Here is a 26,556-nt window from a genome sequence, read left to right as displayed (position 1 = left end):
CAATTTAAGGTAAAATCGCTCAAAAAAATAACTTCTTTTTCTCCTAAAATGGATGATTTTTGCCTAAATCTTGAAAATTGTGCATGTTAGAGTATTGATGATGTTCCTCTTGCCTCCAGATGAATTTCTGCCTTGTTTTGAGAAAAGTCACATTTTTGCCAAATTTGACTAAAAATGTAAGGTATTTTCAATTTTGGCCAAAAAATGAAATTGCTTGAAAGTCGCTAGAAAGACGCCTTAAGGGCCCTAGAACGCATTCCAAATCGATTTCTGGACAGATGTGCTCTAACAGGGGAAATTCCGTGGACAATATAAGGTAAAATCCCTCAAAAATTAACTTCTTTTTCTCCAAAAATTGATGATTTTTTGCCCAAATCTTGAAAATTGTGCGTGTTAGAGTATTAATTGATGTTCCTCTTGCCTCCAGATGAATTTCTGCATTGTTTCGAGAAAAGTCCCATTTTCGCCAAATTGGATTAAAATTGTAAGGTTAACCCCTTGCATTTTTTTCAATTTTGGTCAAAAAATGAAATTGCTTGAAAGTCGCTAGAAAGATGCCTTAAGGGCCCTAGAACGCATTCCAAATAAATTCCTGGACAGATGTGCTATAAAAGGGGAAATTCTGTCGACACTTTAAGGTAAAATCGCTCAAAAATTAACTCCTTTTTCTCCTAAAATGGATGATTTTTGCCCAAATCTTCAAAATTGTGCGTGTTAGAGTATTGATTGATGTTCCTCTTGCCTCCAGATGAATTTCTGCCTTGTTTTGAGAAAAGTCACATTTTTCCAAATTTGACTAAAAATGCAGGGTTAACCCCTTGCATTTGTTTCCATTTTTGCCAAAAAATGAAATTGCTTGAAAGTCGCTAGAAAGATGCCTTAAGGGCCCTAGAACGCATTCCAAATCGACATCTGGACAGATGTGCTATAAAAGGGGAAATTCTGTCGACAATTTAAGGTAAAATCGCTCAAAAAATTAATTTCTGTTTCTCCTAAAATTTATGATTTTTGCCCAAATTTTCAAAATTGTGCGTGTTAGAGTATTGATTGATGTTCCTCATGCTTCCAGATGAAGTTCTGCTTTATTCCATTTTCTACTAATTTTGACTAAAAATGTATTTTTTTCAATTTTGGCCAAAAAATGAAATTGCTTGGAACTGGCTGGAAGGATGCCTAAAGGCCCTGGAACACATTCCAACTGGACTTCTGAACAGGTGTGCTATTCCAAACAAACATGCGCCAAAGATTTGGGTTAAAATCAGTCAAAAACGGAACTTTTTTTTACAAAAATAGATGAATTTGGCCCAAATCTTCCAGATTTTGGGGTTTAAATAGTTATTGAAGCTTCTCTTGCATCCTGTGGTATTTCTGAGCTGTTTGGAAAAAAGTCAAGTTTTGGCCAAATTTGATGAAAAATGTAAGGTTAACCCCTTGTATTTTTTTCAATTTTGGCCAAAAAATGAAATTGCTTGAAAGTCGCTAGAAAGATGCCTTAAGGGCCCAAAAACGCATTCCAAATCGATTTCTGGACAGATGTGCTATAATAGGGGAAATTCCGTCGACAATTTAAGGTAAAATCCCTCAAAAAATTTACTTCTTTTTCTCCTAAAATGGATGATTTTTGCCCAAATCTTGAAAATTGTGCGTGTTAGAGTATTGATTGATGTTCCTCTTGCCTCCAGATGAATTTCTACATTGTTTCGAGAAAAGTCACATTGTTAAATTTGACTAAAAATGTAAGGTTAACCCCTTGCATTTGTTTCCATTTTTGCCAAAAAATGAAATTGCTTGAAAGTCGCTAGAAAGATGCCTTAAGGGCCCAAAAACGCATTCCAAATCGATTTCTGGACAGATGTGCTATAAAAGGGGAAATCCTGTCGTAAATTTAAGGTACAATCGCTCAAAAAAATTAATTTCTTTTTCTCCTAAAAAGGATGATTTTTGCCCAAATCTTCAAAATTGTGCGTGTTAAGAGTATTGATTGATGTTCCTCTTGCTTCCAGATGAAGTTCTGCTTTATTTCGAGAAAAGCCATTTTTTTAAAACCAAATTTGACGAAAAATACAACGTTAACCCCTTGCATTTTTTTCAATTTTGGCCAAAAAAATGAAATTGCTAAAACTGGCTGGAAGGATGCCTAAAAGGCCCTGGAACACATTCCAACTGGACTTCTGAACAGGTGTGCTATTCCAAACAAACATGCGCCAAAGATTTGGGCAAAATTCAGTCAAAAACGGGACTTTTTTTTTACAAGAATTGATGAATTTGGCCCAAATCTTCCAGATTTTGGGGTTTAAATAGTTATTGAAGCTTCTCTTGCATCCTGTGGTATTTCTGAGCTGTTTGGAAAAAAGTCAAGTTTTGGCCAAATTTGATGAAAAATGTAAGGTTTACCCCTTGTATTTTTGGCCAAATTTTGGTCAAAAAATGAAATTGCTTGAAAGTCGCTGGAAAGATGCCTTAAGGGCCCTAGAACGCATTCCAAATCGATTTCTGGACAGATGTGCCATAATAGGGGAAATTCCGTCGACAAGTTAAGGTAAAATCGCTCAAAAAATTAACTTCTTTTTCTCCAAAAATGGATGATTTTTGCCCAAATCTTCAAAATTGTGTGTGTAAGAGTATTGATTGATGTTCCTCTTGCTTCCAGATTAATTTTACATTGTTTCGAGAAAAGTATTTTTTTTGCTAATTTTGACTAACAAATAATGTAAAGTTAATTTGACGAAAAATACAACGTTAACCCCTTGCATTTTTTTCAATTTTGGCCAAAAAATGAAATTGCTTGAAAGTCGCTAGAAAGATGCCCTAAGGGCCCAAGAACGCATTCCAAATCGATTTCTGGACAGATATGCAATAAAAGGGGAAATTTCGTCAAAAATTTAAGGTAAAATCGCTCAAAAAATTAACTTCTTTTTCTCCAAAAATGGAAGATTTTTGTCCAAATCTTCAAAATTGTGCCTGTTACAGTATTGATCGATGTTCCTCTTGCTTCCAGATGAATTTCTGCAGTTTCGAGAAAAGTTAATTTTTGGCCAATTTTGACTAAAAATGTAAGGTTATCCCCTTGCATTTTTTCAATTTTGGCCAAAAAAAGAAATTGCTTGAAAGTCGCTAAAAGGATGCCCTTAGGGCCCTAGAAGGCATTCCAAATCAATTTCTGGACTGATGTGCTATAAAAGGGGGAATTCCGTCGAAAATTTAAGGTAAAATCGCTCAAAAGATTTACTTCTTTTTCTGCAAAATGGATGATTTTTGCTCAAATCTTCAAAATTGTGCATGTTAGAGTATTAATTGATGTTCCTCTTGCTTCCAGATGAATTTCTGCATTGTTTCGAGAAAAGACATTTTTCGGCCAATTTTGACTAAAAATGTACAGTAAGGTTAACCCCTTGCATTTATCAATTTTGGCCAAAAAATGAAATTGCTTGAAAGTCGCTAGAAAGATGCCTTAAGGGTCCTAAAACACATTCCAACTGGACTTAAGTTCTGAACAGGTGTGCTATTCCAAACAAAAAAGTGCCAAAGATTTGGGCTAAAATCAGTCAAAAATGTGATTTTTTTTTAAATAAAAATTGATGAATCCTCCAGATTTTGTGTGTTTGAATAGTTATTGAAGCTCCTCTTGCATCCGGTGGTATTTCTGAGCTGTTCGGAGAAAAGTCAATTTTTGGCCAAATTTGATGGAAAAAATGCAAGGGTAACCCCTTGCATTTGTTTTCAATTTCGGCCAATAAATGAAATTGTTTGAAACTTGCCGGGAAGATGCATGAACTCGTCTACAGGCAAGATGTGCTATTCCAAATAAACATTGCGTCAAGAATATGGGGTAAAATCAGTCAAAAAAAGTCATGAAAATTTCATTGACAGGAAAAAAAAAAGAACACCAAGATTCCTCTCCGGTTTAATTGACATATTTTCAGAAATCTTATTCATAGCATGAAAGCTGATGGCATTAAGGCACTTACATTACATGTATTAGAACAAGTTATATACACAACTTGAAATATACAGCAAGAGATATGGAATATTTTGGGGATGGGGGGATGGGAGGGGGGGATGGGGGGGGAATGTAAATGGATAATGCTTTTGTAGTATAAAATATTGTCCAGATTAAGGTTTTATAGCGAAAAACTGATGCACACTAATTTTCCTAAATAAGCTATGATAATTTACAGCCACGATACACTATCATATACAATTAGTGTTGGTGGATTTTTGTGTGGGTAAATATACGGACAGAAGTTTTAGTCATCTTCCCAAGTTTGATATTTTCTTCTTCTTTTTCCCCTACACAACCCATTTTTGTTTGGGTAAAAAACATGGGTTTTTTTTCTGGTGGTCGAAATACCTACATAGCTATTACACAAGTGTAAGTCTAGAGGGGAAAAAAAAGAAGAAAACAAGTGCTGTTTCGGCTCAAGTTTTACTTCAGATCTGTGCTTACTCAAAAATTCACAATTTTTTTCTCAAAATAAAATACAAGGGGAAACTGGCTAGGTTAATTATAATAATTGTCAAAGTTAAAAAAACATGGCATATACAGGTTTATGGCTCCTGACTAGCACCCCTTGAAAAAATACATTGACAAATTGGGGAACCGCCAACATAGGGCTAGCTCAGTTGGTAGAGCACCGGAACTGCAAACCGGAGGTCGCAGGTTCAAACCCCGCTCCAGTCAATGTCTTAGTTCAACTTTTGAAATGTTTTTAATAAAATCAGTATATTGACGAATGAATCTCATGATAAACAGGAGATGGCTTGAGAATTACCAAGGGGTGCTTAATTAATCAAATTAAACTGTTTGATTTACCGCTCATAATTGTATTTACATGTAGTCTCGTCATTTACACTTTCAATTCTGGTCCACCACTTAGTGATCTGTTTATCTTATTTAAGTCAAAGCAAAGTTTTGATATCTGGAATGATTGCATGCTACCATTACTTTTTACAGGATTGTTACAAAAATAAACATATGTTCAATATTTCTACTTTTTCATGTATTAATTTATCAACAAAACATTTGCCCGCGAGAACCACAAGAAACCCACCAAAAGCAGGACTTTTTTTTCTGAGAAACCAACATTCAACTTTCAACATTATAGCCAGTAAGAGGAGGAAGAAGGTGCAAAATCATAAAAACATTTTTGAAACAAAAAAATTCTATGAGCTGAATATGAAACCTGAAGGACATTCTCTCTAGATGTCTTGATTTTTGTTATGGATGAAATCAAATGCCTGAATTGTGATCAACCAAAAACAGTCCCTGAAGCGGAAGAAATATTTCCAAATTCTGATAAACACTTCTCAGAGAGAAAGCAGGTGTTTAGTGTCCTGTAAAAAGAAACCTACAAAACATGTCCTCTAAATCTTCCTTTTTGCCAGAAATTTACAAATATCCCCGAACAATGTGGCACTCCTTTTTTCCTCGGTATTAAAGTGCATTTAAAACGGGCTAGGGGCCGGGTCACCGTAAATAGCCCATGCCAAATTATCTGTGGCCTCTTCTTCAGCCGTGATTGTGGTGTGCCAGCATTCACACAATGCCCCCAGACCAGCGGTGCAAGTAGGAACCCCACTTCTTAGTCTCATTTCCAGCTGCTATTTCTTCCCCTATTTAACAGAAAAAAAAGTAAAAATCCATCTTATGAATAGAAACAATAATAACAAATCTGAAATTCCATTGATGTATTTCTAATTTTTTTTCCCCAAAGTATAAAAATAGATACATGATGAACTGGGCCATGATTCGATAGCTTGGAAATGGGTGAAAATATAAGATTTTTAAAACTGTATCTTTGTACAATGATGACGAAATGTGGCAAAAGTAGGCAAGTTTTGGGCGGGGGCATCTTGGAGAGAAACTCACCTTCCATGGCATCTAAGATTTCTTGTCGTTCCTTGTCGCTGAGCTTCAACATCGTGGTCAGCACGGGGATCAAATGCTGCCTCTCGCCTGACTGAGCTGGCACCAGAAACTGAGAGGAGAATTTGAAATTTCTTTTTGTCGTCTTTTGCTTCAAATGCGGATAAACTTGTCTTAAACTTACTGGATAATTTATAGGTAGAGTGTAATATACAACATTTGCTTTTGCTGTAATTTTCAGAAATGGATTGATTAGGGGTTTTAGTGTTTTAACCCTAAAACTTTTTCCGCAATAGCTATGATAAAAATTGTTTTCGCGACCCGAGCTGTTATGACTTTTGAGCCTCGAACCTAGTGCATCTTTTGATACCAAAAATATAAAAATCGAACCATGGGTTGCCGCACAGCGAAACATTTTCCGGCGTGAAAACTAAATTTTCCCATATACGTCGTGTAGGCAGAGCAGCATTACCATTCGTACATATGAATAATTAATTAGCCATAATTACAAAATCCTTTGACCTATAGTCATGAAATTTGTTGGGTATGTTCATGATGAGTTGCTCTATGCATGTATTGAGTTTCAAAATTTTTCGTCACTCGATGGCCAAGATCTTATGGGGGGGGGGGGGATCCCAGTAAACAGGGTTCTTAATTTGAAGCAACATTTGATACGCGTAGATTATTAAAGTCAAGAAACAGAGAAAGGTATCGGTCTTACTTTCATGACGACGTTCTTGAGGTATTCCATGTTGGCGATCGCATCCTCCCTCTCCTGGTTTCGCTCCAGACGTCGGATCTCCTCCTTGAGCACCTTGGCCTGCTCCGTCAATCGCATGATGGTCGCTTCGTTGTCACTCATGATCTGCACAAATAAAAATAACATGATCACTTGAGAAATAAGATGTTGTATTGGAAAGGAAGAAACCTACAAAACGTCTTATGTTTGTGTAAATACTCGTGTTGGTGGACTGCGACTCAATTTTTTTTAAACTTAGATTACACTCAGTCACCCCTTGGAACTGTCTAGAATGGATACTGTTGACTTTTTGATCTGGTTTGAATTAAAAAAAAAAATTGAAGAAATTAAAAAATTCTCTTCAAGATTCCATTTTTGTTTTAAAAGCCTCCCTCTAAATATTTGCCTCCCAAGCTTCTTGATAGTCGTAAAGTCTGCCATTGGCCAAATTGGGTTGTTTTTCCGGGCAAAGAAACACTGTTTTCCTGTGAAACCATTTTCAGAGTTGATAAGTGATTTCAAGTATAAAAAACAAAGATATTTTTTTTTCAGAATCAAAAGTTGAGCTTATTCAAAGACTATTTTTTGTGACTGTCGTAAAACTAAACACAATCAGCTTAAATCGTCCTGGTCCAAGTTGTTTAAAATACTCAGGACATGCCGAGTTTCACAAAAATCAATCTTAACTGTGAAACACCATCTATTGGCATATGTGATGCGATCAAGCTAAATGAGTCGTTTGTCGACCCTGGTAAATGTTTTTTTTTACAGTTTTGAAAAGAGCACAATCTAAGCATTACTGCTGTAAAAAACCGCATGCTGGTACCATCTTTAGTTCAAAAATTATGGAAGTCCGAACACCAAGAAATGTGATGAAGTGATGTGATGAAGTGGCCCTATTTTGGCCTGAATCTCCAAATGAAAGTTCCCAACAAATGACTCATTTAGATTGATCGCATCACATATAAAGTTATGTGACATTCCATGAAACCAGCTGTTTGCAATGTTAAAGGATCCAATACAGTTAGGGTTGAATAGATAGTCCTACCTCGCTGAAGTGATCAAGTTTCTTTCTCGTGGCGGTCAGCTCCGTCCTGAGTTGTTCTTCCTCCGCGGTGGACCCCACCAGGCTGACCATGCTGGGAGCAGACTCCACCATGGAGGACTCGCTCAGGAGTTGAGCCAGGGGTACCATGGGGGCATTACTGGCCGTGGAGGAGAGACGCTGCTTGCTGGCGGTGCTGGGTTCCGCGTCCGTGTACTCCATGCCCTAAATTGGCAGGAGAAAGTGGGGAATACAATATTGGGATACACATGAATTTTTCTAAATCAGGTGCCAGAATGCATGTGGTTCACAAAAAGCTGCCATTTTCAGTGAAAAGTCTGCTTTATCCCCAGTGCATCTTAGGAAAAAAGTCTACTTTCCTTGTATGGCAACAAAGCTACGCACTTTTCACATTTTTCTTTCTCCTTTTTTGTTGTTGGATGTGCTCGATTAAATTTTAATGATTTCACCATCTTCTGAATGCCCAGGACAATGCACCTATTATAATGCACCTAGTCAGTTTCCTTTTGTGGATCGTTTGTAGAGTTAATAATTTGTGATGGTTGAAAACTAAGTAGAAATGTTAAAATGAAAGTGAATGTGCCTAGGTGTCAATCTCACCTCTCCCTGTTCCCTCTCCTCCAGTGTGGGCCTTGCCGCCGACGCGTCCTGCAGGTTCTCCTTGGTCTCTCCGCCGTTCCTTGCTGCAGGTGCTTGGCGCCCTGGCTGCAGCTGCTGCTGCTGCTGCGGCTGTTGCTGCTGGTATGCATGCTGCTGCTCTTTCTGCAGCCGGTACATCTGGTTCTCGGTCATCTCAAGTTGGTGCTGCAGCGAGTCCAAGCTGCGGTGGTGGTCGTCTTGTAGCTGTCGCATCTGTGCCTGCAAATAAAAAAAACGGGATCAGGTTGGTTAAACGGCACCTGAAACCAACGCTTCTTACTGGGCGGAAGTCACTATTGAAATTTGAGAAAATTGGCTTCCCTAGTTTTACCTTGAACGTGTTGGTGAGTGAGTCGTTCTGGGCAGTGAGTTCCCTGATCGTCTCGCGGTGCTCAATGTTACTTGACTGGCTCTCTATGCGTAGTTTCTCCATCCTAAAAAAAAAAAAATAATGAGCTTGAAAGTGCTCCATGCCAAAATAGGCATATAGCATTGGCATTCAGGCTGAAGCCAAAAAAAAAAGTAAAGGGGACGAACCTGTATTCACAGGGACGGAGTGCCCATCTCTCTTTCATAGCGATTGGGCCAGACTCGTATGCTGCTGTGGGGAGATCGCCACACCTCCTCCAAAGCGAGTCTGTTATACCTTCCCAGCATTGAATAATGCCGGTACCCATTTAACACCTGGGCTGAGAGGAGTAATTGAGGTGAAGCGCCTTACTCAAGGGCACAACACGCATGTCCACGATGGGGCTCGGACCCACAACCTCTCGATCACGAATCCTGTGCTCCAACGCTAGACCACACGTGCCCAAGCACAGCCAAAACTCTGAGATGGTAGAGTGCGTTACCAACAAGATGGATGCAATCCTGGCACTCAGTCCTGAGGGACTCCCAGTTACCTGGATTCACGTAAATTTTTTTGGTTCGAGTGCCAAGATTCCCAAAGATTGAATGTGCTTCATTTTGTTGAGAGCGCCCTCTATTGCCGGGGATTAATTGTGCCAGTAGAGTGGGGGATGGGAAAGAATTGGTTGCGTTTAGGGAACATTAAATTAAATCCAGTCTGGAAACCAAGACTAAGGCAGCAGCTGCAGTTATGCAGTAGCTTACTTTTCCCTCCATGCTGCCTCTTTGTTCTGGCTGTCCAGCACCATGTCGCTGTGTCGCTGCAGCAGTCGGTCGTGCTCGTCTTGGAGGAGTTCCAACTCTGTTGTCACTGCCCTCAGCTCATCCCTATATCAAAAACATAAACAAGTGTTTCAGGATTAAGACTTGATCATGATTGAGATATTTTTTTTTTTTGTATTATTAGTTGACGCTAACAGGCTGTAAAGTTGTACAGTAGAGCTCTTCATGAAAGGTTGGTAGATGGGCCAAACTGATAACATTTTATGACGCTGGACTCAAACATTTTGCCGTGCTCTTGCTTGAGAAAGGAACCACACTTTACTAAGGGAATAAATGTGTGCTCTGGAGGTTTTTATCACTCTGTTTAAGACCACTTAGAGTCTGGGTGCTGATAATTACCCGAGCCAGAGGCGAGGGTAATTATCAGCACCCAGACTCTAAGTGGTCTTAAACAGAGTGATAAATACCGACTGAGCACATATTTATTCCCATTCATAAATACCTTTTTGGTAAAAAATATCAAATAATTCGTTCAAAAAATACCGATTTGTTCAACAAGTTCACTTCATGCTTTTTCAAACATCCCTCTAGCAATATAATGAAGTGTTCAGCTGGCGAGTAAGATGTAAACAGCCCTTTTATGGAGATTGACGCGCGCGTGGCATGTTCTGAGCGATGTCGCGCAGAACGCACCTGGCGCGTTGCGTTTTGAATTTAGAACTATAAAATTCTGACTCGCTGGTAGTGTTGTGCATGCCTACGTGAGGATTGTGAACGTTCAACCAATGAAACGTTAAGAGGCACTGGATTTTTAGGGGTCTACATTTTATTGCGACACTGGAAAAGTGTTTAAGACCAGCTAGCCATGTCTTTATCATCCGTTTAAGACCGGCCACGTGACGGGCTCTCGACCAATAGGAATGGCTAAACTGTCTGAGGTATTTATGAATTTTTATTAAACACATTTTTTTGAAGATGTACGAACCTTGTCTCTTGGATCTTGGCCTTGAGCTGCTTGTTCATCTTCTCCAGGTGATCTTTCTCTTGCAGCTCCGCTTCCACGTCCACGTGCGAACTGTCCCGGGTCTTCTGCTGCTTCAGAACACTGTGAACTCTGACCTGCAGAGGTCAAAGGTGACATGCCAACATGGGGTCAAAGGTGTAATGTCAGCCGGAGGACAAAGAAACAAATATCAGTTTAGGCCAAAACAAAAAAGTCTCCGGTTTCTGGTATGCGCGCGCGTCGCCGTAGCCATGCGCGTCGGCAAAATGAAAAAGGTTTTTTTTCAATGAAAGATGATGTCTCAAAACCGCCAAACTCACTGGTTTGACTGGAATCCTACTGCTGCACAATTTTAACGTGTTTTTAGATGGGGTTATGATCGAGAATAAGCTTTATGTGGTCTCTCTGGACTCCCATATATTTGCACTAAGTCTAGTCGGGAACAAAATTTGCAGTCATCAGCCTACATTTTGAGGCAAAAAAATCAGGTAAAAAAAAAAAAAAAAACGCGTCGCCGCACCACTTTTTGGGCAAGCTCCATACCAGAAACCGGAGACTTATTTTTTTTGGCCTTACTGCTGACTACTGGGTGTCCCCCCAAAAAACAACACTCAAAGCGCCCTCAAATACACCGCAAATATAGATACACAGTTAAAGACTGTAGTGCATCAAACCAACCTTTCCAATCGAGTAAACATTTATTGAGTTATGGCCAATTCACAAAAGTGTCGTTTTTCATTTTGTCCACAATTTTAATTGTGAATTGTACTGACAGCCAGACGGAGTCATTTTCAAGCACACTTTTCCTTCTTTTTTTGTACCTTGTAGCTTTCGAATTCCTCCTGTGTGCCCGCCAGTTCGTTCCTCACTAATTCCAGATCCTCCCGCAAGGTTCGGTTCTTCTGTTCCAAGCCGCGGACGGTGCGTAGGTTGACGTCGCTGGCTGCGCGTAGCTACAACCAAACGCATGAGAACAAAATCATTCATGGGGTACATTGTAGGGAAATTTAAATTAACGTCTGCAGTATTAATTTTTGCTGTACAGCAAATAAAGCCTTATGTCATGTCCATGACAGAACCTGCAGGAGCGCAGTGAATTTTTAAATCCTACACATCTATCATCTAGTGATGGTCAAGGAGATTACAGACTTATAACAAAAATAATAATTGTACTGCTTATACAGCGCTTTTCATTGTATCAACAATCTCAAAGCGCTTTACAATTATTGCCCCGTTCATCAGGCCATGGGACCACGTGGCAGCCGATATCAGCGTTCAATCGGTCCTCGACCCTCACAGGTACCCATTTATACTCCTGGGTGGAGAGAGGCAATTGTTGTTAAGTGTCTTGCCCAAGGGCACAAACACCATATTCCTGGCAGGATTCGAACCCACGCACAATCGTGCGTGAGTCAAACACAGTAACCACTGGACCATGGCGTTGTACTAGGAGTTTTGGATCATTCTCTAAATCATTAATTAGATATTATGGTTTATTGCCTGTGTCACAGACATTACCATTCCTTTCATAGCGTTGGAATTGTCCACTACAATAATGGGGATTTTCATGAGACAGGCATTTGGGTAGCTGTACAGTCGGGTGTCACAAATTGAAAATTGCAAATGTGACGTCAGTGTTGATGTGGTCTACTATCCGCAGACCCTGCCACAGTCAGTTCTGTAGCGTGTCCTTTCAGTGGACGAACCTGGTCATGGAGCTTCTGTTTCTCAGCCGCTAAGACGGAGAGGTCCACCTTGAGGGCCTCCGACTGCTGGGTCAGTCGCTCCAATTGGCCGTGGAGAGCCGCCTCATTGGTCCGCTGGTCAGATTCCTGAGGTCAAAGGTTAAAGGTCAAGAATGTGTTACAAAGCAATGCCACCAAACAAGAAAGAGCTGTGAATAAAGACTTGCTACATGCAGTGATGTACGCCATCTTTATGTTTTCATCAGAAGTGTTCTCAGGGACATTGTTGGAAGCCATTTTGTCTCCACAGAGTTGAATTATGAAAGACGTTGAGCAATTCCAACCTAGTCGACAATAGTAAGATTGGCAAGTATGGCAGAAGGGGAAGATTGGGTCTGGTGGGGGCACTGGATGACAGGGTATATGTTAAAGGGAATATACATCATTTGCTTTTGCTGTAATTTTCAGAAATGGATGGAATTGGGGGGTTGGAAATATATAGCAAATATAGTTACACTGACTTTTTTGAGGTTTTGGGTTCGAAAATGCTATAAAAACCAAGAAAAACAATCATTTTCCTGTAGTCTGGTTCCCTGACTCCATATAAGAAGAAACAGAGCAGTTTACATACAATGGGGAATTGTAAGGTCAGAGAACCAGTCTAGCTGGCTTGTACCCGTTCATAGGTGTGTAATTGATTGCAAACAAGTGCGATGGTCAATTGGGGCCAGTATTTGAAAAAAAAGCCAGTGTTTTCCAACGCTGGTCGGCCGACCAGCGTTGGAAATTGATACAAAAATACCACTTTTCTTGAAAATGACAGTATACCAGGTGCCATGATTTTACAGGATGCTTTACACTGTCATTCACTGACAGTCCAGCAAGGTATTTCAAAATGATTTGGTAGTTTAATTTTTTGATGTTTGCAAATGTTGTATTTTCCCTTTAACCAAGGGTTGTAACCTGACAAGCTTCTTGGAGCGACTTACAGCTTTCTTGGCGTCCGCTAGATCTTTCTTGGTTTTCATGAGCATGGCCTTCAGCTTGTTGCCTCTTTCATCAGCTTGCGCTCGCTGATAATCAGATGCATCTACAGGATGGGAAAAGAACAAGATAACATTTTGAGACATTTCTGCACAACTGTGCTCTAATTGGTTTTAAACAAATTAGTTCGGGGGGGGGGGGGGGGGAATAAAGAGGCAACTGACCCGTCTCTTTCTGCATAGCCTCGATGCGTTTCTGGAGACGTTCTATCTCCGTGTTGCTCTCAACGATGCGGTTGTCCTTCTCCTGGATGGTATGGTTGAGGTTGGAGACAGTCTTCTCGTAGTCGGCAATCTCCAGGTCCATCAGGTTGCTTTGGCTGGCCTCCTGTGGAACGGTGGAGAAGAAAACTTGTTCAAATTTGTAAAAAAAAAAACAATCCCATAATTAAGTGGTGGGCAGTCATAGTTGCATCCCGAGCTTCTTCTTCCCTTAGTCAGAAAATGTTTGTTTCTGTAAGTAGGCATAAAATTACCGCAGGTACATATTTTGCTATATCTCTTGTAGATTCAGCAAATAGTGTCCAATAAAAATGTAGTCCTTTTTGGGGGGGGGGGGGGGAGATGGGTTTGGTGAAAAGGGGGAGGGGAGGTATAACTGTTACTGGCCTTGGTAAGACATGTAGTTACCTTGAGAGCAGCTTGCAGTTGCCTTGTCGTGGTGTCAAAGTTCTCCTTTTGTTTCCCAGCGTCGTGTTCAAATGCTTTGATCTTCTCGATTGCCTGTTACAAAAACAAAATTCAGGAAAAGACAAAAATGCATCCAAGTCTTTGTCAACCTTGCTTTGTAAATCAAAGAAACACAACTTACTTTTCAAATGTCCGTGTTTACGCAGTATACGGGCCATTAAGTTTGAGCATAAATTCCTATTTTATTGTTGAATAATCGATTTGACATTGTAACAGCTTTGATTAAATGTACATACATTATTGAAGAGCTGACATCATACCAAGTTTGAATAAATTTGCATAAATTAAAAAACTGGTAGATTTGAACTGGTAGTCCTAGCAAGTTTGAGTAAATTTGCATAAATTATTGTACAGCCAACATCCTACCAAGTTGGAATAAATTTGCATAAATTAGCCCCAACAAACTCAAGGCCCATGTACCTCCTCCAGCTCCTGTATCTTTCGTTCTTTCTCCTCTTTCTCCTTGTCGCGTTCATCCTCTACGGCAAGAAGTCGGCTCCTGAGTTCCGCTGCGCTCCGTTCTAAGGTGTGGATCTCCTTGACGGCGTGGTCACATGACCTGGCTAGCTCCTCCTTAGCCACTTTGGTCTGGGCACACTCCGAGGAAAGATTCTGACCAAAAAAAAAGTGGTTCTTTTTATAATTATTTTATCTTTAAATCCAAATTAACATAGTGCATTACTATAGTGAATGCATCTGGCCACATGAAGTAAATGGTTGGTTTCTCATTCGCACCTGATTCAGTTTTGATGACTGCGTTAACTTTTTATCTGTGGTTAATTTTGTATAATTAAAGACCAAAATACTTGGATCAGGCCATGTGTAATGAATCATTCGTTTCTCGTCCCCATCTGTACCACATTTAAAGACTGCCTTTTTTTTTAACTGTCCTCAATATTTTCCTTTCCTATTACACATCTGTGGGCTTGCTCCAGGCCACGTAAAGTGAAATATTAGCATACCGTCTGCATCAGCACTAGTTTTGATAATTGCAGGCCTTTTTATTTTACTTTACTTATTAATTTTTTCCTATTTTGAAACAGCAAATGTGACTGATCTGACTGATTTAGAAAAGAAACAAGCGTTACCTTCAGATCTTCAGACGTCTCATTTAGTTTCTTCTGCAGCTCTCGGGACCTAGAAGATTGTTTACAATGAGCATAAACTTGGTCAATGAAACACAAATTTCACACAAATTGTGTCATTTTCTTTTGATAAAAGAAGATTTAGAATTGTTTTTCGATACTTACAGATCTTTTTCAGCATCCAGCGAATCTTGCAACTTCTCATACTCAACATGAAGGCTCTGTAAAAAAAAAATTCAAATCTCAATTTACCTAAGACAGCTTACCCATTCCTATTGGTCGAGAGCCCATCACATGACCAGTTTTAAACGGTTGATAAAGACCGGGTGGCTGGTCTTAAAGACTTTCCCAAGTCACATGAAATGTGGACTCCTACAAAATCTGGTGCCAGTACCGATTAATTGGTTGAACGTTCACAATCCTCACGAAGACATGTGCAATACTACCAGTGTGTCCGCCGTATTTCATAGTCCTAAATTTACACTAGACCGGCACAGCTGTGTTCTGTGCCACATCACGCAGTACACACAATATAAGGAGCTGTTTATGAGAGAGCCATACCATATCTAGAGGGGTGTTTTGTTGAACGAAATGGTTGGAGATTTACAATTTTTGACTTGTTTTGACCGAAAAGTTTAGATTTTTTGACCGAAAAGGTATTTATGAATGAGAATAAACATGTGCTTGGCCGGTATTAAATGCTATGTTTAAGACCAGTTGGAGTCTGGGTGCTGATAATTACCCTTGCCTTCAATTATGAGCATCCAAACACATGACAGAGTGTTGAAAACTGGCCAAGCACACATTTATTCCTTTATTAATGGTAAACATTAAAAAATTTCCTCGACTGTGACTGTGCTGTACCGGTACATTCCTTGAACTCTCCAAATACTAAAAAAAACACCAGATTTTGGGTATTTACAGAATTTGGGGTGGAGCTCGAACTATTTTTTTGATTTACCTGGTAGTTCTCGATGTGCTGCCTGCTTCCACTTAGCTGTTGAGTCTGAGAGTCCAACTTCTTCGACAACTGCTCTTTTTCTGATGTCACGCGGCTCAGTTCCTCCACCTGAGAAGTTATCTACGACATCAAATGAAGAATCTTTCATTAAAAGATCCTTCACTATTAAACTGCAGGATGGCTTACTAATATCCGCAAACATTTTCTAACTATTGGGCAAAACAATTTGGCTTGAATTTCATCAATTTTCGGTAGCCGTTACTTTTGGAAATATTAACAAAATGTTAAATATTCTCAATACATATTTATTGACTTGTTGATCTTTTCAATAGTTTTTCAAGAAACACTTTTTGGAGGAAATTTCATTAATTTCATTGATGCAATTGTTCAAAGAAATATTCACAGAAATATTAGATATTTTCAAAAACTTGAATTTTCGCAATACAAATTGTTCATTCGTAGGGGACTGTTAAAGAGGTTGTGGAATGCTCGAAGACATTTCCGTCATTTTTTGGGTATATGTAGCCTAAGGTGTGATGAAATAAAAACGACTATTGTTTCTGTCATGAAATGAGTACAAAGGTTACTTTTGAGAGCTATTTTTCAGGTCCTGTTTCGACCCGAACGTGCAATTTGTGTAAAAGTCGTCGTTGCGGGCAGCAAACAAAACACACTAAATCATGACGTAATAAACAGGACTCGTTTATGCTACTCTGCATCGGGAGTCCTGTTTATTACGTCACAATTTACTGTGTTTTGTTTGCTGCCCGCAACGACGACTTTTACACAAATTGCACGTTCGGGTCGAAACAGGCATGACAGGACTTGAAAAACAGCTCTCAAAAGTACCTTTTGTACTCATCTTATGACAGAAACAATAGTCGTTTTTATTTCATCACACCTTAGGCTACATATACCCGAAAAATGACGGAAATGTCTTCGAGCATTCCACAACCTCTTTAAATACAACATGTGTCATTTGATGTCATGTTGACAGGCAATCGCCCGGCAACCCAAACATTTAAGCATCGTTTGCATGTTATTTGGCCCACATTAAACAGCATTCGTCAATACTTTTAAGCCATTCATATTTCAAGAGATATAACGTAGTGCAGCAGAGATCCGTTCGTTGACAATTGGCCTCAAGTGACCACCCCATCCAACACCGTCCAGTCGTCTACACCACTCTCTCAAAAATCAAGTAAACAATGAATGAAGAATGACTTTTGTGCTTTACCTGTTTCTTGGCCTGTTCGAGTTCCTTCTTCACTTTCATCGCCAGGGATCTCAATTTCTGAGCTTTCTCTTCGGTGTCTTTCAACTGTTTCACCTTGGCGTCTGACAAAGACACACAAGAAAACGTTAAATCAAGCCAGAGACGTTTTTAGCTTTACCCTAACCTCTTCAGCATTTTTTATTGAGATTAAAACTTGAGAGGCTTGTGCAAATTCTCGTCAGCCGTTCCTCACGGATTTTGAAGGATCCCGGCTAAACGGGAGACCAACTGTTTGCGAACACAGAATAGTCACTCTAACAAACTCCACCCCGTAAGAACCTCACATAATCTGGAATTTAAGAATGGCTTACTTCAAGCATGCTGGAAACTCACTTCAAGGTACTCCTGCTAACATATTTTCTTACCTAATTCTTGTTGCAGAGAGTCGCCTGCAGGGGCGGAAGCTTGAAGGGACTCTTTTTCTTTCGGCTTTTCCTGAAAGATGGTTTTAAAAAAGATGCAAAGGCAAAATTTGAAGCAAACATAACCACAATTGGCTTGTACAAGTGCAGTGGTTTTTCACTTCATTGCTACCTGTTTGACCCAAGTTCGGATCCTAAATGCGCTATTAACAATTCTGGACAGGGGTAAAAATTCCCAAAATCTCAAACTTTGAAGACTCAAGAAATCAAGAGGCCATGACTAACACTCGAGATTAGAGAAATTTGGGGCAAAGTAAAAGCAGAACTTGTAACCCTAACCCTAAACAAAGAGTTTGATTAAGTACACCAGTATCCCTTACCTCAGTCATTTCAGGTGAACTCTCAGAGATGGCTCCTGTGATTCCCTTCTCTTTCAGCTTCTCTTTCTCTGCAAGAGCGTCTTCCAAGTCCACCCTCAAGCGCCTGACCTCCTCTCCCTTCTGGTCAACCTCTGCCTGGACTTCCTGCAGCTCGTTGACCAGCTTCTGCTTGGACGCCTCCATATCTTGGAGCCTCTTGGCCAAGTCCTGCTGCCCCTCCTCCTGGGAGCTCTGCTCAGCCAGTGCTGCTTGCAAGTCGGCAAAGAGGGATGTCCTCTCTGTTTCCACATCCTTCAAGTTTGACTCCAGCTTCAATTTTGCTTTCTCTAGCATTTCACAATCCTCTCTTGCGGATTTCGCTTCTTGCAACAAGTCAGCTTTCTCTACTCTTAGGGACTCGGTCTGGGCAGTTAGCTCTTCAATCTGGCTGGTTCTGCTTCTGTCACAGGATGCCAAGGCATCAAGTTTTTCGGAGAGAGTCTTCTTCTCTTCTTGGATGGCTTCCATCTGATCCTTGAGACGCTGGACTTTGTTCTGGCTGGCCTTCTTGAGTTTCTCAAAGTTGGCTTTGAAAGCCACCTTGTCTGCCTCTAGAGATTTGATCTTTGATTCCAGGTCTTGAATTTTAGATTCTGGGGTCTGTTGGTAGTCGGACGCAGATGCTCGTTCTGGTGAACTATCTTGAACCTTGGGCTCGGTCTTTGCAATAAAGTCTTCTTTGACTTGTTGAGTAGCTTCCAGTTCTGCTTTAACACTGTCTAATTCTGTTTGCTTGGCTTCCAGTTCAACCTTGTTCTGTTCTGTAGTTTGTTGAATAACTGAATCCTTATCAAGAAGCTCTGAAGCCATCCTTTCTAGATCTTCCCTGACTTTGCTTTGGTTGGTTTCTAATGTCTCCAACTGCCCCCTCAGTTCTCCAATTACATTCTTGTAATCAGTTTCCTTGGCCTGAAACTCTCCCTGCAGTTTTTCATTCTCATGTTTAACTGTCTCTAGACTTTCCTTTAGACCGCGTTCTGATGCTTCCATCTTCCGCAAGCTAACCAGATCATCACAAGCTTGTTGTTTCTCCCTCTCCAAAGTTTGAATGGTAACTGACACCTCTTCCAACTGATGTTTGAAGTTTACCTCTTGTTCCTGAAGCTGCATGGTCAACCCGTCTTTTTCAGTACTCAGATTTTGTAACTTCTCTTGGAGTTCCTCCTTTTCTCTCGACAGACTCTCGTCTTGTCCAGCCTTCAAGGTTTTCAGCTGTGATTCAGCATTTGTGCACTGATTCAAAGCTTCCAGATGCGCCTCCCTAATGGCCATCAACTCAGTGTGAAGCTCCTCGTTGGTCTGTTCTATTGATTTCAACTCTCCTTCTAGACGGGTCGCTTCTTCTTTCCCAACTTCCAGTTTCAACTCTTGTTCTTTCAGAGATACATTAAAGCTGTCCTGAGCTGTGGCCAAGTCCTCTGATAACCTTTTCACCTCTGAATCCAGGGAGAGTTTGGCATCTGCTAAGCTATCCCGTTCAGACCGGATCCTTTGTAGCTGTTCGTGAAGTTCATCATTGGAGCTTGATTGGTCATTTCTGACAGCTTCAAGATCTTCTCTGGCCCTGTCCCTTTCTCTCTCTGCTATCTCCAAGGCCTTCTTGTGGTTCTCAGACAATTTCTGTGCTTCTTCTTTGGCTTCATTGAGCTTTTCTTGCACCTGTTGCTCTAAATTGATGTTGCTCTGCAACTGCTGGCTTACTTCTTTCTCGGCTTCTTCTACCCTTGCAACAAGCTGATCCCTCTCTTTCTTCAAGCAGTCCACGCCATTAAGAAGTGAGGAATTCACTGATTCCATGTCAGTTACTTTGGTGGCCAATTTGTTTTTCTCTTCTTGTAAGCCTTCTACGATTTTGTCCAGCTCTTGACTGCCGTCTTGAAGTTGCCTCAGGGTGGATATCTCTCCGGCAAGTTGCTCCTTCTCAGCTAGGACTGCATCAAGTTGATCCTGTAGCTTCTTATGATTTTCCGCTGCGGTCTCATCTTTCCTTGCCTTCTCTTCCAAATCGTTGATGGCTTGGTCCTTCTCTTGTCTCAAGCTCTCCAGTTCCGATCTAAGATCTAAAAGCTGTGTTTCATTATCTTCAGCCTGTTCTTTGAGAGTTTGAGTCTCTTCAGTTGCTTCGTCCTTCTCCTTTGTCAACTGGTCAATCTGGATTTTTAGCTCACTGTTAGAATTTTCAGACCTCTGCAATTCACTTCTCAGATCCTCAAGTTTCTCTTTTAGTTCCTTCAACATGGCCTGGCTGCTGTCCTTATCCTGCTCAGATGAGCGTAGAACCTCATTTGCCGATTTCAACTCGGATGACAGCTTCATAACTTGAGAGTTTAGCTCTTCAGTTTCGTTAATAGATTGCTCTTTCGCAGCAGCAATTGCCTTCAAACTCTCCTCCATCTGCTGCAACTGGTTGTCTAATTCACTCTGTCTTTGTGCTGCATCTCCAGAGTCTCTTTCTCTAGCTTCAAGTTCTTCTTTGAGCTTTGTCACCTCATTTGCCAGATTGTCTCGGTCTTTCTGAGTCTCGAGATTTTCTGTTTTCGCCATCTCACGCTCCTCTCTAAGAACTCTCATAGCTTCTTCATTGGTGGTGATAAGTTTGTCTTTTGACTTAACAATCTCCTCCTGAAGGCGACGCAGCCTTTGGATCTCCTCCTCGAGATCTTTCCTGGCCTGAGCTTCCTCAGCTGTCCTGTCCACCGCCTGCTTTTGAGAAATGCTGCTCTCTTCGTTAGCAGCTTCTAGCTTGGACCTAAGCTCCTGAATCTCAGTGGCAGAGGCTTCCTGGGACTTCTGCAGCTCTTGGAGCTGCTCAGCCAGCTTGTCTCTCTGAGTTGTCGCCTCAGCAAGGGTGTTCTGCAGTTGAGTGGCGTCACTTGACTTCTCCCGCTGTTGCTGTTTGAAGGCTTGCAGCGAGTCCATGACCTGATCCCTTGCAGCCGTTAGCACTTTGATCTGTTCTTGCAAGGCCTTTGGAACAACAGAAATTGTACAAAGATATAGCTTTATTGTCAACATGGATGAATTCTAAATACTCCCAGATCTTTAACATTCACTGGGAAAATTTGAAGGATTTTGAAGGTTTATGGTTTCACTCATTAAGAGTAAGAGGAACTGACCTCATTTTCTTTCCCCAGAGTGCTTTGTTCTTCCTGTAGACACTGAAACGTGGACGTCATTGTTTCTTGCTTCATCTGCATGCATTCTAGCTGCTCCAACAGCTCCTAAAAATATAAAAAACAAACATAAATTCCCAGGGTCTGAAAACTTCTGATCTTTGGGTAATTTTCATCTAACAGTTGTCAGGAACAGATCCAGTTTTGAAAAGTTTTACGCAATAAAAATAACTCATCAAATAAATTACAAAAAGTCTAACACTATTTTTTTGTTTATTTACTCAATTCTTGTTTCAAATGGGTATCCCATTCAGTAAAATCCACAGGTCTCCCATGAGGCCCAGGAAAGAGAAGACAATGTGAAGGAATTCAAGTTTTAGATGTGAGAGAAAATCCCCAGAATAGAATATTCTGGGGGGAAACCCAAGGAATCAAGTAGGGACTGAAAGCCCAATCCACATATTGGCCCAGGCATGAATCGAACCCGGGTCACAGCGATGGAAGGCCAGGAAAATTTGTGCTACGCCAACCTGACTCCCAGTATGGTGTTCTGAAGGTAGTAGGTTCTAATCTCGCTCCATTCAATATCTTTGTTCAAGCTCTATATTGATAAAACATATCAGTAAATGGACATTAGTAGACGACAATCTTACCTTGTTTTCTGAGGTGGCCTTACTCAAATCGTCTTTAAGATGGGAAACTTCTTTGCCCAAGTCCTCCTTCTCTGCTGAGACCTTATTCAAGGCATCCTCAAGATTCTGGGAATGACAAAGATTGCACTTCATGAAAAACTTCCGTAAAAGTTAAAGGGGCACTAGGTCCTGAAATCCCTGAAAATTTTACGTTTTGGATTGTTTACTTAGCCTATTTTAAACATCTGGTTGAAAGGAAACGAACCTAATGTCTTACCATTCCCGAGAAAAAGACAAAAACCCCCGCTTGTTTACATCGGACATGACGGAGTACGAATACGTTTTTCGTGTCGTTCTCAGTGTACGATATACACGTTGTGTGTCTCGGGAACAGCGGTGACCAATCACCAATGCAGAAAAAAAATGGTTTCTTCAACGTCCGCAAAAGGCGAACACTTTACGAATGAAATCACAACTAGCATCCAAACAGCTCAAATTTATGGGGTCGCAAAAGTGGACCCCGAAATTCGTTCTCGCATGCATAATACAGGAATAACACAAAAACGCCCAGTTTTGAAAGGATAGTTGTGTGGATGTTTATATCCTACTTTTAAATGTTATTTCCGATTAACATCATCTCGTTCAAAGCGCGTTTTGTAGCCCAATTGGGCTGTTCCAGGACCTAGTGTCCCTTTAAAGACAGGTAATTTATCAAATCTTTTATTCTTAGGTTTTTGTGCTTAAATACTGCCTGGCTCGCTTTAGAGAGAGTTAGAGCGGACTTGAATGTATTGCCGCCGTAACCTGGGGCTCAGACAACGACAACATGCGTTTGTTGACAATCAGAATAAAAAATTAGCTGTGCGTACTACCTGATCAGTACAATTGCAAACAAGTGCATATGTGCCATGTGTCTTGCAGACAGAGCTCTATTAAAGGGAATAAACATCATTTGCTTTAGCTGTAATTTTCAGAAATGGATGGAATTGGGGGGTTGGAAATATATAGCAAATATAGTTACACTGACTTTTTTGAGGTTTTGGGTTCGAAAATGCTATAAAAACCAAGAAAAACAATCATTTTCCTGTAGTCTGGTTCCCTGACTCCATATAAGAAGAAACAGAGCAGTTTACATACATTGGGGAATTGTAAGGTCACGGAACCAGTCTAGCTGGCTTGTACCCGTTCATAGGTGTGTAATCGATTGCAAACAAGTGCAATGGTCAATTGGGGCCAGTATTTGAAAAAAAGCCAGTTTTTTCCAACGCTGGTCGGCCGACCAGCATTGGAAATTGATACAAAAATACCACTTTTCTTGAAAATGACAGTATACCAGGTGCCATGATTTTACAGGATGCTTTACACTGTCATTCACTAACAGTCCAGCCAGGTATTTCAAAATGATTTGGTAGTTTTATTTTTTGATGTTTGCAAATGTTGTATTTTCCCTTTAAGTGGTAATGGTACACTTTCTACCGTTCATTAGCTCTATGGTACCTTGTGTGTCTCTACGGCTTGTTCCTGCTGCTGCTGGACAGCGTTGTAAGCTGTCAGCATCCCTTCCCGTTCATCTCTCAACTCTGCCAGCTCCTCCTCGGACGTCTTGAGTCTTGCCTCCAGCTCTTCTGTTGCCTTGGCAACGCCAGGTTGGTCGCCGGGCGGGGTGGAGCCTGCCTTCTCCTTAGTAAGCTCTGAAAGTTGATCGAGTAAAAAAAAGGTCCGTGCAGTTTTCAAGATCTTTTCTGAGACATTTCACAAATGCACGCCATGATGCCCCTTCATGTCACAAGAAAGGCCTTTGTCGCATTTATTTTTTTTAAAGCTTGTTAACTGAATTAGGACTGAATGATTGGTGATGGACTCGTGATTGACTTGTGATCAACTTGTAATCATTTTGTGATCAACTTTTTGGGGGCTTTACATCCCGATTTCATTTTTAAAAAAAGAAGGTGCCATTGTTTTACAGTGCAGCGTTGGATTTTGGAAGAGCAAAGAAGATTCCCGCGAAGAAGTAAATTTGGTGAGGGTTTCCATACTTACTGTCACACTGTGCCTTTAATTTCTGCACCTGCATGGCTTGCTTTTTCACGAACTTGATCAAATCTTCCCTTGCCAAGGTGTCCAACTGCAAAAAAGAGAGGAAAATATATTAGTTACGCGTCACTTTACGTAAAAATTTGACACAATTTGGTTAAAAACACTAATATTTTTTCGTCCATACTCCTTCTTACCCCTAACTCCCTAATTTACTAGGAACCGTACCCATTCTGGCAAATTCCAACACCCACATGGAAAATTGTACACACACACTGTTGGACTTAGTTTCTGGAGGTATGCCAACCCCAATGTAAAAGACCATCAGTTTAGGGGTACTGTACCCATTCTAACAGATTTCAACAAAACCTGCTGTTGGACTTTGATGGGTTGAGTTCAGTTAGGGTTACAAGCACTGAGCATTCTGTGCTATATACACAGGCATGCAACTGGGATTTTAGGAAAAAAATTAGGAAACTCCAAACAACACAAGACATTGTACAGTATTTTATCAATTTGTAATGGCATTCATGGGAAGTAAAAAAACGAGGAAATCGGCGGATCCGAGGAAAAGTTGCATGCCTGTTAAAGGGAATGTACATCATTGGCTTTTGCTGTAATTTTCAGAAATGAACTAATTGAGGAGTTAGTATAATGGATCAAATATTGTTACACTGACAGTGTTGTTCAAAAATGCTGGGGAAAAAACAACAAAAACAAAAATGTTAAAGTAGTCTGGTTCCCTGACTCCACTAAAGATGAAATGGATCAATTTATAGATGCCGGAAAATTGTAAGGTAAGGGAACCAGTCTGGCTGGCCTGCACCCGTTCATGACCATGTAACCAATAGCAAACAAAATTTGAACTGAAAAAAGTGGTAAATTTGGAGCAGTAGTTGAAAAATAGTTCGGTTTTTCCAACGGTGGTCGGCCGACCACCGTTGGAAATTGGTACAAAAATACAAACGACTTCACACAAGGTGCCATAAATTTCCAGGATGCTTTAAACTGTCATTTACCAACATCCTAGTAAGGTATTTCGTAAAAATTTGGTAGTTTTGTTTTTCGATGTTTGCAAATTGTTGTATATTCTCTTTAATACATTAGATGAAACAATTCAATCTTTTGCTCAAATCTGAAAATCTCTACAAAAATACTTCACTGTAAACTTTTTTTTTCCAATAAGTCAAGTGGCCACCAGGAAAGTACAGACAAGAAAAAAAACCCAGAAAAAACCAGAAGAATGCATCCAACTAAAGCTGCAACAACAAACCACGAAGTCCTTCAAAAATCAATAAGTTTAATCAAATTCAACTTGGACAGATGTTCCACTTTGCTCAATAAAAATTAATTATTAATAGCATGGCCGTAAAATACTGACTTCCAATGAGTAACAACTGCTCCGGGTACAGGGTCGATTTTCAATTTGCATAAATAATGCCATCTACCGGTATATATTTTTGTTTTAATTAAAGATACCTTCATGAACACAAAATCCTAAACATTTTTTATCAAGGATTTAGCTTTTTAAATTTTTTTTAGACTTCTAAATTCATACACATAAAACAAGGAGAAAAAGCAGTGCATACATGTGTGAGTACACACAAGTTTTGCACTTGCATGTAACATAAAAAGCTTCATAACCGACGGTGGGTTCAAAATCCGGATATTTCAAAATTCCGTTTGAATTTCACTTTTCGGTTTTGTATTTTGGAAACCATTCCAAACCAACTTTAACCCTAAAAGGGCCAAGGGGGACCTCCCCTCAACTTGTTCCGCGATACCCTTGCCAAAAATATTTTCCCGACTCGAGCTTTACTGACTTTAGCCTCGAGTGTTGGGCATCTGTTGATAACAAAAACATAAAATTCTGACCATGGGTTACTGCGGCCTGAAACTGAATTTCCCCATATGTTTAGTGTACGCAAAGCCGAATTACCATTGGTGCATATGAATAATTAATTAGCAGATAATTCTAAAACCCTTCAACCTATATAGTCATGAAATTTCTTGGGCATGTGCATATTAAGTTGTTCTATGCATTCACCAAGTTTAATAATTTCTCTTCACTCAATGGCCGAGACCTGAGGGGGGGGGGCGGAATTTTTCCATTAGCTAGAGAAAGTCTCATTGGCACAAACAAACCATGAAAAAAAAATACTTATCTGCGACAAATCAAGAACTTCACAAGACTGTTAATTTTGGTAGTGTTCTTCATATACTATTTAAATTTCTGACATGTAATCTAACCATTGTAAAAAGGGGAAATGTAAACAAAAATATATCAAAATTTAAATTTTTCACTCTTTCAAAATTCAAGTTGAATAAATACACTATCAGATTCCATTTTTTTGCACAGAAATTAGCAAAACAAGTCCTGTGTGCAGTGTGCACGAACCATCAATTCATTCGATTTCAATTGAACGACAGCATATTCCCCACAGAATGAGATTTGCGCCTGACCGAACCACAAAGACGATTGTTAACAAGCCAGTACCCGTAGCAACGATGTGTGTGCAACTCTGGGTGTGGTGGTGCGAGTAAACAAATGCAGCTCTTGGCTATGTACGGTCAGTGAGCCGTAGCGATACATAATGCAGCAATTTCTGCATTTTTATAAAATTGCCCTTGGCGAGGCTAGGCATTATGTACCGCAGCACTGCCATTTTTTTAAGCCTGGTGTTTTTGTGCATTATACTAGTGGGCACTCTTGTGCATGTTTCCTGCATGAAAAGAAATGGGTGACAAATGTATAACATCAATATTAGGTTTTGCCCCTCAGCGACGTATAAACACTGTATGTACTCAGTGT

At 40.2% G+C, this 26,556-nt stretch overlaps 1 protein-coding gene across 4 annotated transcripts in view; it reads right to left on the bottom strand.

Moving 5' to 3' along the window:
• Positions 1–5,198: 5,198 nt before the first annotated feature.
• LOC119723745 (GRIP and coiled-coil domain-containing protein 2-like) overlaps positions 5,199–26,556 on the bottom strand; it is a 29,678-nt gene continuing 8,320 nt past the window's right edge. For all 4 annotated transcript variants that reach the window (XM_038194581.1, XM_038194584.1, XM_038194582.1 and 1 more), the window contains exons 3-26: positions 23,751–23,835; positions 23,208–23,401; positions 21,732–21,836; positions 21,082–21,186; positions 17,927–20,932; positions 17,550–17,619; positions 17,146–17,246; positions 15,909–16,028; positions 15,113–15,168; positions 14,951–14,999; positions 14,283–14,474; positions 13,803–13,895; positions 13,338–13,500; positions 13,119–13,219; positions 12,151–12,276; positions 11,266–11,397; positions 10,427–10,560; positions 9,424–9,546; positions 8,642–8,744; positions 8,272–8,529; positions 7,654–7,875; positions 6,588–6,731; positions 5,870–5,978; positions 5,199–5,613 (exon numbers count right to left, since the gene is read on the bottom strand). In XM_038194581.1, coding sequence (XP_038050509.1) covers positions 5,537–5,613; positions 5,870–5,978; positions 6,588–6,731; positions 7,654–7,875; positions 8,272–8,529; positions 8,642–8,744; positions 9,424–9,546; positions 10,427–10,560; positions 11,266–11,397; positions 12,151–12,276; positions 13,119–13,219; positions 13,338–13,500; positions 13,803–13,895; positions 14,283–14,474; positions 14,951–14,999; positions 15,113–15,168; positions 15,909–16,028; positions 17,146–17,246; positions 17,550–17,619; positions 17,927–20,932; positions 21,082–21,186; positions 21,732–21,836; positions 23,208–23,401; positions 23,751–23,835 — 5,868 coding nt within the window. In that variant the 3' untranslated portion in view covers positions 5,199–5,536. The remainder of the gene's footprint in view (positions 5,614–5,869; positions 5,979–6,587; positions 6,732–7,653; positions 7,876–8,271; positions 8,530–8,641; positions 8,745–9,423; positions 9,547–10,426; positions 10,561–11,265; positions 11,398–12,150; positions 12,277–13,118; positions 13,220–13,337; positions 13,501–13,802; positions 13,896–14,282; positions 14,475–14,950; positions 15,000–15,112; positions 15,169–15,908; positions 16,029–17,145; positions 17,247–17,549; positions 17,620–17,926; positions 20,933–21,081; positions 21,187–21,731; positions 21,837–23,207; positions 23,402–23,750; positions 23,836–26,556) is intronic.

The sequence above is a fragment of the Patiria miniata genome, unplaced genomic scaffold, assembly GCF_015706575.1.
Source record: "Patiria miniata isolate m_02_andy unplaced genomic scaffold, ASM1570657v1 HiC_scaffold_17, whole genome shotgun sequence".
NCBI lineage: Eukaryota > Metazoa > Echinodermata > Asteroidea > Valvatida > Asterinidae > Patiria > Patiria miniata.
The sequence above is the reverse complement of the archived record's forward strand: the minus strand, read 5'-3'. Positions and strand labels throughout refer to the sequence as shown.